The sequence below is a fragment of the Poecilia mexicana genome, unplaced genomic scaffold (assembly GCF_051168715.1).
Source record: "Poecilia mexicana isolate PSO_F unplaced genomic scaffold, ASM5116871v1 scaffold_10, whole genome shotgun sequence".
NCBI lineage: Eukaryota > Metazoa > Chordata > Actinopteri > Cyprinodontiformes > Poeciliidae > Poecilia > Poecilia mexicana.
The window spans coordinates 17,357,310-17,374,362 of NW_028263379.1; the positions used below are offsets into that span (position 1 = coordinate 17,357,310).

Consider the following 17,053-nt stretch of genomic DNA (forward strand, 5'->3'; position numbering starts at 1 on the left):
CCAGCTTAACAAGACACTGAAACTTGAAGCGGCCATTTTGCAACTTTACTTTTGTGTAAATATAGCATAGCATACATGTACAGAGGTTCTTCAAGTTAAATTCCTGCAGTTTAATAAAACTACAAACAACCCAAGCTCAAACTTGGAACAGGTTAAACGGGAGGTAATGCCTCATATTGGACGCTGACGTAGGGCGGCAACATTATCAAACTGTTGCTGAAAAAGTTGCCAGCGTTTCGAACCCAGCATCCACAAAATATAAAGAGCAAAACACACACGCTGACAATACACAGCATGATCAGCTTCCGGATGGTGGCCCTCAAGATAACAGCACAGTTGCTCCCACTATCAGGAGAGAGATAAAGACACAAAACAATTACATACAAGAACTAAACACCTGAGAAAGGTTGGATTCAGAACAAAAGTATTGGTTATATTTGCAAACTAACGTACCGTTTGGTCTGGAGGTCAGTTGCAAGAGGGGAAGGTTCCAGCTGCTCCTTCCCACCAGTCTTTATCTGCAGATACAACACAACACAAGGCTCATGTCTTCTACTTCATTCACACAGGACTTTCTGAAAAACACAGCTTGAATGTGGCGCACTTTTGTGGCTACTGCCGGTAATACAGAAAACGAAATCACAGTTGATGCACCGCACTCTGTAAATTACATGAAGTATTTTCAGTCTGGAGAATGTAATAAATCATTATTATTCATCAAACATTGGTTGCATCAAGACTCGTTTTGCTAACAAAACTTTTGAGTGTCTTACATTGCTGTCCAGATCAGATGCCGCAGAGATCGGATCCATGGCGTCTTTCGTGCAGAAATTCATTCCAGCAGATAAGAGCTGCTGGATTTCCTCAGCTATGGACAGGTGAGGACTGGGCCGTCCCTCCCCTTCTCCCATCACCTCAGTCACAGCAGCACTGACAACAAACAGCAGCACGTCTCAGAGAGGGGAACCTGTCCTGTAAGAATCCTGTGAATGCTAAGGATCTGAATGGCGGGGTTACAATGAAGCCTCGTCTCGTCTCTCCTCCAGCTGGTGGATCAGCTCCTGCTTCGTCAGCCTGAGGTCCTGCAGCACAGAAGCATCCGACAACCGGACTGTGTTATGCTCAGCTTTTCTCAGATTGTGAACACCCTGTGTGAAGCAAAACTACTTTCGTTTAAAACAGTAGTGGTTGTCAACATAATTGCCTTTATGACTTCTGAATATTCCTCCACGGTTTCCTCCAGGTGCTTTAACTGCAAGCTTTTCTGTCCAACAAACACATAGTTAAAAATCCACATTAAGAGATGAATAATAGAGAACTGCAAACATTATTATGCATGATTTCTATTTCAATGAATATCCTGACTCTGGTTTCTGTGCTCCTACCTGATGAATCAGCTCATCCCTTCGCTGCAGCTGTATTTGAACTTCCTCCACCAAAATCTGACACCACACGACAAAGAGTTGAAGTCCATTTGTCCATTTAATAAAATGTGTGAATCTTATTAAATATATGTAAAAGTAAATGCATGTCTTTGTTGTGATGCAATCCAATAAAGACAGATTGAAGTTTGTAGTTTCCACAAGATAAAATGTAACTTGCATTAAAGGGAGTGAGTAATACATTTCCAAATCACTGTGGCTTAGATTGAAGGTATTTCATTACCTATAACACACACATTACACATTTCCAACAAAAATCAATTGGAGAAAAAAAAAAAACAGTTTGAGAAGATTTTGGAAGAAATCAAAACCAAAACACTGATTTCAACATATTTAGAGAGACAAACTATTTGTTGAGTTACCTCAAGGTTTTCAAATTCAGTCCTGAGCTTGTTTAAAGCGATCTTGTCTTGCTCTTGCTCTTGTTTAAGGTTCTTTATCTGAAAAGGATGGAAACTTCTTAAAATGAAAAACTTCAGTTTGCAGAACCTTGAATTGGAGAACTTGAAAGCCAACCTATGCATTTTAAGTAATTTTTTAAAGACAAAATGCCCAATTTTTTTACTTACAGAAATGCATTATCAAACACTGCTGATTAATCTGAACAGCAAAATAATATAGCTACCTTGGCGGTTAGCTCCTTATTTTCGTCCTGCACCTTTAATGTTTCCTTCTCCTGCAAAACAACATCATCTATCAGATAAAAGTGATGATGACTTGAAGCGGCTGAGAAAAGCAACCTACAGTATCTATAGATTTAATCTATATTTACATTTATTGCAGGTATGGAAATAATTCTGATGTTAACGCACCAAATCCTGAAACTTCTTTTCACAGATTTTATTTTCATCAAGGGCGTCGGGCAAAAGAGGCCCACAAGGTTCAACTTCAACCTGTTGAAGTTCACTGAAGATCCTCTCCAGGCTGCAGACACACAGGAGCAAAGGAGGAAAATAAGATTCTTCACCGCAGCGACTAAGGAAGTCATTGGGTCAGCATTTGTGGTGGTTAAACTCTAAAAGACGGAGCAGTGGAAGTCAAAGAAGACAGACGGCACGATGCACCCACTCTTTCACTTGTTTCCTGAGGCTGGCATTCTCTGAGCGCAGCACTGCCATGTCGTCGTCTGCAACTTCCAGCCAGTGCCTCATCTCAGTGTTCAGTTCCCTCAGCTGACTCTGGCTGTAATCCAGCTCAGCTATTTTCTCCAGCATATCCATTCGGGATCTTTACAAAACAAAATGTTATAGGTTGATTGATCATTTAATTGAACCTGTGTATGTGTGTGTGTGTGTGTGTGAGTGCATAGAGGCTTTTGCTTGTTGAGCGTTACACACATATTTTCCTCTGTAATATCCATCGGGCTGGCCAAGTACTCCCCTGTGCTGCAAAAACACATCAATAAAGTGATGAGAAAAAAATTCTCACAGCACCAGTTTTAATGCTGTGAGAATTTTTTTTTACAGGAAGCAAAAAAAAAAAAAAAAAAAAAAAAGCCAACACTGAAGTTAAATCAACAATGGGAAAGTATTTTATTCTAGAAAAAATAGTCAGTAAAATACTACAACTTTATAATGAATAAAGGTTTAGAGTCTCACTTTGAAGGCATCTGCATCCAGTAAATCTAAGACTTGTATCGTCATATTAGCAGGCCTTTATTTATAAGGATGTACCATCCACACATTTTTTACTCCCCAACTTTCTAATGACGAATTAGCTGGAGTCTTCCACACTTCAGATTAGCTCAAGGACCGTACAAAAAGAGCTTCGTGGAATGCCTCCTAGCTTTACATCACAAAGTGTAATTCAATTGCTACACAAAGGTGTTGAACCAGTGGACTCTAAAACAGCAGAGAAGGTCTGTGGAGACCAAACCAGATTCCTCCTCTGGGAATCTGGTTTGGGTGTGGAATTGGCCAGGAGAATGGCTTTTAACTGAGAGTAATGTGAGAAATGAAAACTTAGTCACAGAGACTATTAGGGTGTGGGGCTGTTTTTCAGGAATTGGGCCTGGCTCCTTTGTTTCTGTGAAAGGAAATTTTAAAGCTTCCAGCTTAGCAAAAATATTCTTTCTCATAACTTTGTGGGGACAGTGCATGGATGGCCCCGGTCATGTTTGAACATGATAGTTACAAATGGAAAAAAAAAGACTTTCCTCCAAAGGATTATCTGAGATTCCTTAAGATATAAAGCCTCGGTCATCTGGGATGGACTCAGAGCTGCTGCTTCTTCACATCAAGAGGAACCAATTGAGGGAGCAGAGGTTTAGTAAATAAACTTCTCTCTTAATCTCATTATTATGGCAAATAGGCATAATTTAGGTATTTCTAGCAGACCTAAAACAAGATAAGTTTGGTGGATGTGGCTCTGGTTTTAACTATTCATATAAACAGACAAGAAAAATATCTTTATCAACTGATTAGATGAAGAGTTTAGGAAACCACCTGCGGATGTTTGTTAAAAAACTTAAATGAGAAGGGAAACTGTGATTATAATGGTAATTAACTTTATTGGGTATTTCAAAAAACCTTTTTTTTTTCCAAATCAAAAAAACCAAACAATTGTAACCTTTATATCACAAGGTTTAATTCAAAATAAACTAAACCCGCATTTATTACAAAATCGTAGATAAGCTGTTGTATTTAGGCTAATTTTAAAAACGTTAACTACGGGTAATCTAACTAACGGATGTTAAAATTGTTAAACAATAAGCTAAAATGCAAAGTTTTTCGTCCAGTTTGGCGATAAATATTTCAACATCCTTCATCTAAACTCCGTGACAAAGCTAAAGAAAGGGAAACAGATGTTTTATACAGTTCACAGCCATTATTCCCAGGTCAGTAATGGAGTCGGAAACGTTAGCGACAGTTGAGACGGTGACCTGAAGCCGAGAAACGGTTCTGTTAGCTTCAGATACGCAAATTTTAAATTGGCTGTGAATTCACGTCTGTACACGACTCTAGTTCACAATGTCCCACTAATAAACTGTTAACAGTTAAATAAATAACAAGAATTGGGGAAAAAAAAAATCTTACCAACAAGAACCTAGAAGCAACAGGTGAGGCAGCTGTCAAGAACTTCTCCAATGGCGGCCGTTGAAAGTCGGACTTCTTCCGTTCTGCACACCGATACTCAATAAGCTCAATTTAGATATAATTTTTACTACAGTAAAGTGAACAGGGACACTGCAAGAATATAATTTTTTATTTTTAGCTACTTTGTGCTGGATTTTTTTAAATTTATTTTGTCTTTAATTTTTTGTTTTATTCCCTCAATTTCCTTAAGGTTCTCTAAAGGTTAGAAAACCAGTACCCTTTGGGACATTCCCTAAATGTCCTTTGTAGGTTGTTGTAAAAGTTTTAAGGGACATTACCTGAGAAAGTCAGTGTTTATGTTGAAACAGACTTTTAGAGAACATTCTTTAAAGATTCCCTGAAAGCTACACTGTAAAAGTTGAAGACATTTAGGCAAGTTTTAGAGAAAATTCCCTGATAGTTTCCAGAAAATTGTTTAAACTAGCCTTCTCAGATCAAGACCATTCTTGAAAGGTTCTCTGAAGGGTATAAAATTAGTAACCTTAAAGCACATGTGTCAAACTCAAGGCCCGCGGGCCACATGTGGCCCGCCATGTCATTTTATGTGGCCCCCCCAGCGTTTTATAGGTCCATGATTGACTTAAAATAGGTTTTGAGCACGAATTGACGACAAACTACATCTCCCATAATGCATTCCGATTGTTACCAGCCAACATTACGGCTTCTCGCCACTAGAGAGCAGCAGAGTCACCTTAAGCTGCTTATTGATTTTACCAGCGAATAAAACTGAGACATCGACAAGCTAACATCAAAACGTCCAAGAAAAGAAAAATCGATTTACAAGTAAGACTGTGAATGAAGATGTGTGTGAGTTGGTGTCAGGGCGGCAGGTCGCGCTAGACTTTTTTTGTTATCCGTTATCTTGACCGACAACATAAAAAAAAAAAAAAAAAAAATGGCCCTGTACTATTTTTATCCGTGAAATTATAATCATATTAACATCGGCTATTTAGCCGCATTTTATGCGGTTTAGTGAATATTCACCGTGAATCCTGATCCCATCACAAATTAAGCAGATAAATGCATCTACATTTTTCTCCGTAGTGACAAAAAAACCACTGACTGAGGCCCCAATAACTTTTAATAAATTAAATTAAGCGACTTCACTTAAATTAGCATCACTTCACCCGCTGGGGTCTGAACAACTTCCTCCTGGTTCCCATCTGCAGAAAAATCTGCGCTAATTCATCAGTCAGTTGGATCTGTCTGATCCAAACAGATCAACTGAACTCTGAGTGTTTTACCCTGCGGGGTCCGGTGTGCGCTTTAAGGATTTTATTATTTTTTTTTTTTCGCTTCTCCGAAACGGACAGATGTCACGTCTGCAGCTCCTCCAGAGCGCCGCTCTCCTGGGTAACGTGAACCCAGAAGGCTCCATTTGTTAAATCCGCTGGATGAGTTACTCCCAGCGGTTTTTAATTCTTCAGTGGCGTAACGTAACTGCCTCCGCAGTGGTTGAGCAGCGCACTGCGCATGTTACAATCTAATTAACTTTTGCATCGTCATTTATTTCCTCAAGATAAACTGCCGGCTCCTCAAATGGATTAACACAAAGTTGCATTCTCTTTAGTTTTCTCTGGTCTGTAATGGAGACTTGAATTTAACAAGCCATTTCAAACAAAGGTTTCGAATGCGCTTCCTAACCAGAAGCTCCAAAGAGTTATTTAACAATATGAGGTGTTCAATTTATTTTTAACATTGTATTTTCATACATTTTATGCTAGGGGTGCCCAAGTCTAGTTTTCCAGAACTACCATCTGCAACTTTAGATGAGTTCCTTCTCTAACACACCTGGATAATTTACTCATTATAAGGCTCTACAGAACTGAGTTGCTGCTAATGAGGGAAGTCAACCTTTTGCCTGGGGTGTGTTTTAGCAGGGATGCATCTAAAAGTTGGAGTCTGAAGGACTGCAGCTGGGCACTCCTGATTTGTACCGTCAATGTGGCCCTTTGAGGGTGGCCAATATGCTGAAGTGGCCCTCGGTGAAATTGAGTTTGACACCCCTGCCTTAAAGGATGTTCCATAAGTATTATTTGACAGATAACTATGTTCTTCTTGTGTAAAACACTCTTTAAAGAAGGTAAGACTGTTGTACCTGTAAGGAACATTCCCTGAAGGAACCTGCAGGGTTAGTGTTCAGGTTTAATTACATTCATAAATATTTAGTAGGAGTAGGAGTAACAGTAACAGGTATATCATTGATTTTCATAGTTTTAATCAAACATTTGAGAAATTCTGAAGCAGAAGTAGGAGAAAACACTTTTCTGAACATTTTTTAAAGTAAACATTACAACACAACACATTTGCAGATACAAAATAATAAAAACAGCAAAGCATCTCAAGTCAAAGAGTTCGATCATGGACGTTTAAACTACAAAACCCAACAGAATAAACAGCAGTTTTTTTCAAAACAATTAAAATTAAGACAAATAAAACTGAACAGTTTTTGCTAGATTCACCAACACTTAAGAACCTGTCAAACCAAAGGCTTGTAATTTGTTGATTCACTTTAAGGCAAGGAGAGTTTGAATTACAAAATACAGGCGAGGTAATGAAAGTAAAGCTGGCATCAAGTGCAGTAAGACATGTTAGCACGGTCCAAAGGCAATTCTACATACTGGACTGAAACAGGACACAACAGGAGATAACATACTGAAATTATCAGGCTCAACAATACCTTAAAAAATAAACCATAAAGAGACTGACTGATACAAATATTAAGATACGAACTGTCGCCTTGCAAAGGAAGGATGTTATAAAGATCAGTTTCATGTTGCAGTAAGGAATGGTACAATGACACAATGTTGCTCAAGTCCCTGATGGCCAGAAACACTAACAAATTAGAAACTATGAAACAAACTGTTGACACACCACTGTAATAAAATCATTTTAAATACTGGATTTGTTAGATGACTTTACATGACATCAATCTGTAAACAAAAAAATTACTCTATGTCAGAGAGTTTTTTTTTTTTAATAAATGTGAAGGTTAGAGATGCACCATTAGTATTTCTGACCAAACTTTGATCCACTGGTAATTTTAGCCAATTCTGACCTTTAAGAGCTATAAGAAAAATGTTTCTTATACCCTTTTTACAGTGTCTGGTCAATGATTTTCTTTTATTTTAACATCAGAGTTGATGTCTGAATGTGTGAGGAGTTCTTGTAAAGCTGAGTTTTCACTATTATTTTAAGGGTCAGCTACACAAAACTCCATCGTTTTAATTGCTGTGGTTTTGGCAAAATATACATGACATGAATTAGATTGTGTACATATTAATTTACACAACTGAACAGAAACCAAGTCAGGGCAAAGTGAGAAATATTAAATAACCCACAAAAAGGCTCCATTTTCTTTGTGGTTGCGAGCATAGACAAAGAATGTAGGCAAGTGCGAAGTGGGTTTCAATCATAATTTATATTTAAAATATTTCCTGATATCCTGGTTGAATGTTTTTGCCACCAAGGAATATGCTTAAATATGACGGAGGGTACAAAAGAGCAGTAAAACAATTATTAATGTGGAGGACGTTAAAACTAAGATGAAATGATTACAAAGTTGGCATTTAAAACCATCCTTAGTATCATATATTAGTGATTAGCACAGTTAGCATTAATGCCTGTACACATCTGTCTCTGTGTGTATTTCCTAGAGAATGCAAAACCTTATTTTAACTAAGATTTCCAAAAGGCAGACAAAATATCTAAATCCAGCAGGTTCCCTGACAAACAGAGGCTGAAAACCCAAATGCACAGTTGCTAAGCCTTCTTATGAGGTGACTGAATTGGTTTCTCTCTCACAGCCTAAGTAAACACCACCAAAGTTTTAATATAGATCACAGAAAATAGTTTCCTTCGAATTACCTTCTAACGTGTAGTTGTTTCCCTCTGTTTTACATTAAACACCTTGATGTCATTAGACATACCTTAGGGCCTTCTCCAGACTGAAGAGTAATCTGTTTAGTGCAGGTTACACATCACAAAAAGGATGAAAATTTTGAGTTCATGATCCTTTTTTTAAGGCTGGCCAAGCTGAAACTTCACCTGAATCTGACTGTGCATCTTGTTTTGTTCAGCTTGAAACGGCCCCCACTAAAGGCCTGTGACATACTCATCAGCAGCTCAGAAGTGGATGAAGAATATCCTGGAGTTTAATCAGGAAAAGTGCAAAACAAATCTGAGTGAGACTGATTTAGGCAGCTTAGGTCTTTAAGAAAAAGTCCACTCAAAGTTTAACTACATCACCACATTTGTGAGTTGCAAGTGCCTTCTAAGAAAGATTTAATATTCTACATTTACTTTTAATCATTGATACAGTACATTCTTACTTCAGTGCTGTTTTAAATATACGTTCAGTGCTCAGTGTTGTACAGAATTGAATAAGTATCTGAGGTTAGCCTTAACCGATGCAGATGCCATCTTCAGGTCGACCCCTGATTTCCCTTCTCAGCGCAATTAAAAGGCTGATGAATAATTTCAAACGATAAGACCACCACCAAGTATCTAAGCAGCATCCCATCCAAAGCTACCTCCTCTTAAACCGAGATAATGTTGCGGCTGCTGCTCCTGTCAGCATAAACCATCACCACCAAAGACTCAGACTCTGTCCAGACTTCCGGATGTTACTGGCAGGGTTCCAGCGATCCCGTGACCTGGAAGTTTATCCCGTCTCCAACGAGCGGTGATGGGATAAGCGGGGAGAGCCAGCAGATGTACCAGCGAAGGCCCAGCATCTGCCGCAGGTTGTTAACGGGACCCAGGTTGTAGGGGCGGCGAGAAGAGTACCACTCCCTGGTGGTCTGCCCTCGAAACAGCAAGAACAGGTGGAAGAAGAAGAAGGCGGAGACGAGCAGGAAACCCACAACGCAGGTGTCGGCGATGAAGGCAAAGGTGAAGGCCCGCGCTGAAACCTGGCCTGAAAAACAAAGGAAGATATTAGCTTGTATAATTTCAAGAAAGGTAATTATAAGAATGTCTGAACCGAAATGTCTGTTCTTACAAATTGTTTCCCTCAGCTTTAAATTAATTAAAAAAGAACTATAAGTGTAACATTTTGAAGCGAATCCAACTTGGAGCTAATATTGAAAGCTACAAAGAACACAAACGAAAGGTACAGGGCAGCCAGTGTCGCAGACCTGAAACAAGCATGATCCAGGGTATGAGCAGCAGCAGGATGCTGTGCAGAGTCACGCCCTCCTTCAGAATGACGATGAAGACCTCGGCATTCATCACCATGGCGTAGAGGAGACCCAACCACATGAACAACAAGCAGCACAGGAAGTAGCGGTAGTTGCGGAAGCCGACACACTGGCCGAAGAAGACGCAGTGGTGATCCCGCCGCAGAACGCACACCTTGCAGTCATAGCAGTGGGAGCAGCGAGGAGGCGTGTGTGTCTCGCACGTGTAACAGTACCTGCGTAACAAAAGACAACAAAATATTATTTAATGCTGAAGATGTCTTAGATAGTTTTACTTTGCTACATTGAGTATCACAGAAATACAAACTGAACTTTTAGCCTAACATGAACTTTTAGCTGATACTTTTCTATTGACAAATTAATTCTAAGACAGTAGTTAAGCATTTACTAACTTTAGTTTAGAAGTACTAAGATAAACGTAATTTCAACATTGTGCTGAATTTGTTTTTTTTTTTTATAAAACCAGAATTATGTTATTATTGCACATGAAAGCTATAATGGAAAAAGCTCAATATTTTGCTTACTTGTAAAAACTCAAAACAACCATTTTAGTCAGGATTCCTGCAGGACTGGAGCATAATAACACAAAAAATTCAGTCTCCACATGTGGAAAGTTACAGAGTCATACCCCAAAGAACTGCAGCTGTAACTGCAATATTTTCTGTAAAGATTTTGTTCTGGACTAGTATCCTTCATAAGGACTTTGTATTGATTTGTCACATAAAATCTCACCAAAATACAACAAACTGGAAATTATTTTAATACTTTTACAAGGCACTGTAACACTGCACTGACGTTTTTTTAACTCTATACGTTTAGGAAATTTTAGCATGCCAACCAGACACTTAATAGGTTTTACAGAAAGACCTGCATTACTAACTACAGTCTATTGAAAATAATAAAATGACTGCCATCCAGTCTGCCAAAGTTATCTTCTCAAGGATGACAAGCTAAGATGAGATCTCTGTGTAAACAAAACATCTTTTACCCAACAAACTGATATTGATGTGACCTTTTGGATATTGACACATTATCAAAATGTAAAAGAACATTATCTTCATTAATTTTGTTTTTGCTTAATTTAGGACAATCCAGAATGAAATTAACTTAATCTTGCGTTATATAGAGTTGAAATTGAGGAGAAAAACTAGTAAAAAGGCGTGTGTATTTATTGACTGATGGGTTCCTAAGCGCTTTCTTACCTCCAGCCCTGGCCCAGTCCATTTCCTCCCAGGAACACCCCCTTGATGCTGGGGCTGACTTTCAGGAAGAGAAAAGCGTTCCAGCAGATGTTTCCCAGCATGAAGTACTGGCCCAGCAAGTGCAGCGCCTTCCACCAGGAGGACCACGCCGTCTTCTGTTGCTCCGCCTCCAGCGGAGCCGCCACCAGCACCAGGTAGCTCACCTCCCCGGTGATGGAGAACACCAGGAAGGTGTTGAGGAACACAGGGAGCTGTTCGCAAAGCTTCCCGACCTTGCAGAACAACCTGCTGCCCAACCCTGTCATGTTTAAAGTAAAACTAAAACCGCGACGTGGTCAGCGTATTGAAGGAACGATTTTACAGACGCACAGTGGGTGGTTAGCAAGCGGCTAGTCAAATAATACTCTGTTCGCTTTGCTACGCGACTCTCAATTAATTATGTTGAGTCACAAACCTTCGGGAAACATTATTCTGACCTAAAATACGAAATCACATTAATCTTTGTTGAAAAATAAATCAAAGATTACTCTTTAGATAAGGAACTGCTCTGTTGAATTTCTCTCAAATTACGTTCGAGATGTAGTGCTACATGATAATACAACCGGAGGGGGACAACATAGTACAGTTCCGCGTGTTAAAATTGCCTCCGCCTTTTTCAAACTTTCATGTCACATACAGAATATTTGCCTTTTTTTCTGCACCTATTTTACATCATCTTAAAACCCAAATAATATCCAGATATTTAAACTCATCCTTTACATCCCCATCCTTTCTCTTTGAGTGTACATTTCTCACAATTAGCTTTATTAATCATTCCCTGTACTCCTCCTCCTATAATAATAATAATAATAATAATAGTAGTAGTAATGTTAATATGATCAGCAGTAATATCATTCTTAATTTAAACAACAGTAATTATTAACAAGAATGACAACAAATAATAAAAAAATATTATTATTATTATTATCGCTGAATAATTATTAGTAGTAATAGTATTAAAAATACATAAAACAAACCATAAAAAGACCCATTAAGATTGATTTTTAAAACAAAATCATTGTGCATTTAAAAGAGCGCTTCAGAAAGGTTATGTGTACTGTGTATGTGGATTGGCAGCATGGTTATGGTCCCTCCCCCTTAAAGCATCGCTCTTAATCCCAGATAATCTGTTCATCTAAGGAGCTCAGCTAGTCATGGCTGCACCATGGGAGAATTCGCTTTCATTTGAGCATCTTACCAGCATGGATCAAAATACTTTTACCAAACAAAGAGAGCTTTTTAGAAAGAAAAGGTAAGGTACTCAAAAAGACACCTGGCAGGCTTCACACATCTGGGGTTTATACTGTCTGTAGCTTTGTCTTAAAGCTTCAGAAAAAATGATCCACTTGACAGTACGGTACTTATTGTTTTACAACAACCTGTTAATGTTACAGTAGTCTGGATGAATGTACAGTGCTGGTTAGAAGTTTACATACATCATTGATGTGAGTGATCCCACTGACAGTTTTAAATTCCTCCAAAGATTCTTCTGGTCAAAAAAATCTTTGCCTCCTCTGACTATAAAACTTTCCTCCAGAAAAGATTTGGCTTGTTCACAAAGGCAGCATGCAGAAGATGAATTTTCCCTACTACTTTAATCCAGTGCAAACATGACATGGCCTGGGGTGCAGATACAGAATGATCCACGCTGCATGCCACCACAGTTTTTAAAGTTTCCCTCTCTTATTTCCTGCAGCAGAGGGATGCAACTTCAGCAGCGTCTGCAGGAGCTGAAGGAGAGAGAGCGCAGAGCCCAGCAGCACAACAGGCAGCTTCTCCTGCAGTTTGAGAGAGCCCAGGACACACTGAAGGAGATGCTGGCCCACAACGCCGCCATGAAAACTATACGGGTTACAGGATGCACACAGCCAACGCACAAACACAATGACCTGCACTGTCAGATTCTCAAACAGTTTTTTTTTAATCTAGCAGCAATCAGAGCGAGACAGAGCAGTTCTGTTGGTGGCGACAGATAACAGTGACAGTAAAGGCATTAAATGAAATTAAATTCAGTAACTGGGAGATGTTTTAAAGTAACTCAGGATTGAAAGTTTGCCTTAGAGTTTAACAGTTATTTAAATGTACACTTTAACATTTTCAGATGGAGTATGAGCGGTACCTGGAGGAAAACCTCCACCGCTGGCAGCAGCAGCTTCAGGAGAAAACTGAGGCCTCTCACAAGAAGGTACAACCACAGCTTTACCAAACTCACTGGCTCAACTTCATTACCTTAAAAAATATTTATTACTGTTAAACCTTTTCCCATTTTGTCACAACTAAGAAAAGATGAAAATATTTTTGAAATTCTATGTTACAGATCAACACTAAAGTGTGGTATACATTTACATTGGTGATAGTAGACAAAGCCCCTAAAAAACCTGCAGTAGACAATTGTTTTGCAAAGTATGAATTAAGAGCCTAAACCAAATGTGTTCCACATTTTTTCAAATTTGAGGCAAAATTGTTCTTCCACTTCACAAGTATGCATTGCTTTCTTCATTTACAATGCAATAACAAATAAATAAAACCTCTTGATATCACTATATTTTCTCCACAAGCCCTCCTTTAAAAAAAAGTGTTTCTAAAAAAATAATTTTCTGTTTATTGCTCATCATATTAGTCATTTATTTCCTCAACAGAGAATGGAAGATTGTTTGAAGTCTTATCTGCAACACAGTAAAGATCAAATCTCAACAGCAACAGCTGATGAGCCTCTGATTTCACAAGGTTTGTTTTCTTCTTTTGCTACTTGAAGATATGAGGTTGCAAACAATTTTTCTTGTTAAAGAAGCTGGATGCTTGGAGCTTCTTCCACCAGGTTCCTCTTTATTCACAGATCCTTTCATAAAGGCTCCAAAAGTTGATGCTCCTCAAGCGTTTTTCACCGAAGGAAGCTCTGCTTATAGCCGACATCGTTCCTCCTGTTATCCCCATCAGGAGCCCTCCTGGCTAACCCAAGCAGGCGTGCCTCCAGGTTTCCTCCAAACGCCTTTTCAACCCCAGAGTCCCTCACCCTTCCCTCCACCCAACTTCCCATATCCTCATCCACTTCTGCTCCAACACCTCACCTCCCCATTCGATCATTATCGGCCGTGGGTCAGGTCCGAAGCTGTAGGCCGCGCTCCTGATCGCTACAGTCACCCCTGCTCTGATGGGATCGCTGTGGGATCTGCAGGTCAGCTCCACACTGAGGAACCGCCAGCGTCGAGTGCTTCTCACATTGTAGAGCGAGAAAATGAGACGAGCGCAGCAAATTCAAAGAGGGTGAGAGGTGGTGGAGGCGGAAGGTGTTTGTCCTCTGAGCTCGACATTAAACCAGGTGAAAAACAGGAGGAAACAAACCCTGTATGTAACTAAAGTGCACACGTTTGTCTGATTGATCATTTCTTTGCATCCTGCAGTCCGTCTCTCTAGCGGACATGTGGAAAGCAGTGAGAGCGGCAGAGATTCCTGTTTGACCAGCAGAGAGAAGAAAGGAAGAACAGAGGCTTCATCCTCAGAGTCAGAAAGACCCGGTTCTCAGAGGTAACAAATAATAACTATGTTCACTCAGATACATCAGCCTCACCAACAATACGTGCCTCCATAATCTATGGCCAAAACAATACACAGCCATGTGCAAATATTTTAAACAATCCTTCATTTCTGAACGATATGTCTGAAGAAACGTATCACGATATATAAACATTTCATATCAGTCGATATTGATAATTATTGATTAGGTTTTTGCTTTAAATATCTGAAATACTGACAAACTGATGACTTCAACTTTCCTGCTTTATCTACAGTTTTCACTCCACCCACTGTTTTTTTCCCAAGCTGTTATGAAGCACAGAGGTGAAACCTGAAACTACATAATTACACTCAGATCTTTAAAATAAGCTAAAAAGATCAAAACCTAATAAGTTGGTTTTATTTTTTTTCTGACTGAGGCTGGAAGACAGCTATTGTAACTGTGTTCATCATTATCTTGTAGTTTAAGGATTTCTTACTGGAAAACTAAAGTTAGCTGTTTAGAAAAATAAACTGTTATTGTTCTCTCATAGGGTTAGGTCTCAAATCTCCGTGTTTCAACCGTCTCTTATCAGGTCATCCAGGACTTCCAGTGAGGTCGTCGCCGTCTCCTGTGCCGTCGCCCTGGACTCAGAAACAAGCTGCTCCTCTGAGGAAGGAGGCACAGCAAGCAGAGGGAGGCTAGAGCGAGGCAGGGGGGTCAACACTGGGTCACCACCACCCGAGAAGGAGGCAGAGGAGCTTAGCAGGAGTGAGGAAGAGGAGCAGACTGACAGCTTAAGTGAAAAAACAAGGAGTCCAGCTCAAGACAATAAATCAGGAGGCTGTAAAGGAGATGATGTAGCAAAAAGTGAAAATAGAGATGAGGAAGTTCACAGCTCCGAGCAAAGCATCGCAGAAGAAAAGGATGAAGAAGAAGGAAAGAAAAACCAAGGATCTGTAGATGAAGAGAAAGAGAAGGAGGTGAAAAGTGAAGAGGGTGGTGATGCTGAGGAAGACGATGAGGAGAGCAACGATGAGATTCCTCGAAATAGGAATCAAAAGGAGGATAAGGATGAGGAAGAAGACGAAGATCAGTCAGAAAAACTGGAGAATGAAAGCAGAGATGATGGGGAGAAGGATTCTGACTCCTCACAGGATGAAGATGAGGAGAGAGAAGGTAGTGAGTGGATAGAAGAGGAAGAGGAGTCAAATGAAGAGGAAGACCAACTCAGGAGTGAAGAAGCAGGAGACTCTGAGGACAGCATCATCTGTCCACAGGAAAACAGGTATGAAACCATGAAACCTTCTTTTCATTCGGCACAAACTAAACATGCAGCCATTTTGCTTCAGGTCCAAACAGATGAAGAACATCCCAGAGGAAGCAGCTGAAGATGAGGAAGAGGAGAGCGACACTGGGTCCTCAAACAATAAGTCAAAGGAACCAAGTGATGAAGAGGATATTGAGAATCTTCTGGCGCCTGAAGAGCCAATAAACAAAAAGTGAGTAAATCTGTCATAAAACACATCGTGGGACATAACTTAATCACTTTGTTCCATTTTTCAGACAAAATGCTGTGAAAACCGAGGAGAAGCCCAAAGGTACGTTCAGGAACATCAGGAAATAAATGTATTTGGCAGGTAATTGAAGACGTTCATCATTGAGATTTTTACTGAATATATTTTTCAGCCACATGTCTCAACTTGGGCATCTTCCAAGTGACGGAGGACGGAGCGAAGACGGACCAAAAAAGTGACTCGGACGAGTCTGATCACTTTTATGACTAAATTGGACATGTTGGACACCATGAAATTCCTCCAAATAGCAACTATGCAGTATAGAAAGAGAGGAAAGCACCAGACCTCCGATGACCTCACCAGGTCGGACAACACTGATGGTGTCACTGTGTCACTATGGCGTGGCATGCAGGTGTTAAGGAAGCCCAGTTTGATTCATCATCAGCTTTCACTGTTTAGGTCGCGAAGTCTCTGCCTCTCCTTGTTTTCTAAAAGCAACGGCAGTCTGGCCTGTTTGGTGGCTCTTGAAGCTCTGCATTCAGCCCCAGTCTGTGAATCTCTGGCGATTCCTTTTGCATGTCCACCTTTTTCCTGCCACTTTTTCCTTCCACCCAACTTTCCATCGTTTTTTTTTTCCTTCTTGAACTGAACAAGTTAAATACTTTTAAACTTAAATATACTACTTTGAGATGCACTTCCATCTTTCACATTATTTTCTTCTTTGTATGCTCTATTTTATTCTTTATACATTTAATGTCTGTATGCTGAAACCACTCAGCATGAATTCATTGTGCACATATCTCAACAACAAAAATAAAACTAACAATTTTGATGGATAGATAAAAAAAAATTTCATGGCAATGTTTGTGAAATGCTGATTTATTTGAAATCTGCTTTTCATTAAAGTAGAACTTAATTAGGATTGGGGTTGTTGTAAAACAATATTTTAGTAATTGAGTCGTACTCCCAGCATCGCGCCACACAGTCTGGCAATGTTCATTTGTCCCCCAAAACCAGGTAAAACGCCGAAAAATTAACCCTAACTAACCCTAACCCACCACAAA

At 39.6% G+C, this 17,053-nt stretch overlaps 3 protein-coding genes across 3 annotated transcripts; 1 reads left to right on the top strand and 2 right to left on the bottom strand.

The window, feature by feature from the left end:
- Positions 1-23: 23 nt before the first annotated feature.
- On the bottom strand, positions 24-3,246 carry LOC106930380 (uncharacterized). The gene is made up of 11 exons (XM_088009235.1): positions 2,780-3,246; positions 2,511-2,669; positions 2,255-2,366; positions 2,068-2,118; positions 1,805-1,882; positions 1,386-1,442; positions 1,205-1,264; positions 1,018-1,082; positions 774-930; positions 454-518; positions 24-339 (listed from the first exon to the last, which is right to left on the bottom strand). The coding sequence occupies exons 1-11, from the start codon at positions 2,839-2,841 to the stop codon at positions 153-155; spliced, it is 1,053 nt and encodes a 350-aa protein (XP_087865361.1). The 5' UTR covers positions 2,842-3,246; the 3' UTR covers positions 24-152.
- A 3,492-nt stretch (positions 3,247-6,738) lies between these two features.
- Positions 6,739-11,556, bottom strand: zdhhc24 (zDHHC palmitoyltransferase 24). The gene is made up of 3 exons (XM_015007902.2): positions 10,941-11,556; positions 9,676-9,953; positions 6,739-9,455 (listed from the first exon to the last, which is right to left on the bottom strand). Exons 1-3 carry the CDS (start codon positions 11,243-11,245, stop codon positions 9,163-9,165), a joined length of 876 nt encoding a protein of 291 aa, XP_014863388.1. The 5' UTR covers positions 11,246-11,556; the 3' UTR covers positions 6,739-9,162.
- A 494-nt stretch (positions 11,557-12,050) lies between these two features.
- On the top strand, positions 12,051-16,575 carry LOC106930427 (uncharacterized). Its single transcript, XM_088009502.1, has 10 exons — positions 12,051-12,231; positions 12,676-12,829; positions 13,081-13,164; positions 13,619-13,706; positions 13,816-14,298; positions 14,381-14,504; positions 15,068-15,760; positions 15,825-15,974; positions 16,039-16,073; positions 16,162-16,575. Exons 1-10 carry the CDS (start codon positions 12,134-12,136, stop codon positions 16,257-16,259), a joined length of 2,007 nt encoding a protein of 668 aa, XP_087865628.1. The 5' UTR covers positions 12,051-12,133; the 3' UTR covers positions 16,260-16,575.
- The last annotated feature ends 478 nt before the right edge of the window (positions 16,576-17,053 follow it).

Bases quoted from the DNA above. Each gene is read 5' to 3' on its own strand.
- LOC106930380 (XM_088009235.1), bottom strand. From the start codon at position 2,841: ATGTGTTTTTGCAGCACAGGGGAGTACTTGGCCAGCCCGATGGATATT. The intron at 2,119-2,254 runs GTGCGTTAACAT...GTTGTTTTGCAG, and splicing joins AAAAGAAGTTTCAGGATTTG to GAGAAGGAAACATTAAAGGT. The intron at 1,083-1,204 runs GCAATTATGTTG...TCTGTGCTGCAG, and splicing joins AATATTCAGAAGTCATAAAG to GACCTCAGGCTGACGAAGCA.
- zdhhc24 (XM_015007902.2), bottom strand. From the start codon at position 11,245: ATGACAGGGTTGGGCAGCAGGTTGTTCTGCAAGGTCGGGAAGCTTTGC. The intron at 9,954-10,940 runs GTAAGAAAGCGC...TTTGTTACGCAG, and splicing joins GGACTGGGCCAGGGCTGGAG to GTACTGTTACACGTGCGAGA. The intron at 9,456-9,675 runs GTCTGCGACACT...TTTGTTTTTCAG, and splicing joins CTGGATCATGCTTGTTTCAG to GCCAGGTTTCAGCGCGGGCC.
- LOC106930427 (XM_088009502.1), top strand. From the start codon at position 12,134: ATGGCTGCACCATGGGAGAATTCGCTTTCATTTGAGCATCTTACCAGC. The intron at 14,505-15,067 runs GTAACAAATAAT...GTCTCTTATCAG, and splicing joins GAAAGACCCGGTTCTCAGAG to GTCATCCAGGACTTCCAGTG. The intron at 15,975-16,038 runs GTGAGTAAATCT...TCCATTTTTCAG, and splicing joins GAAGAGCCAATAAACAAAAA to ACAAAATGCTGTGAAAACCG.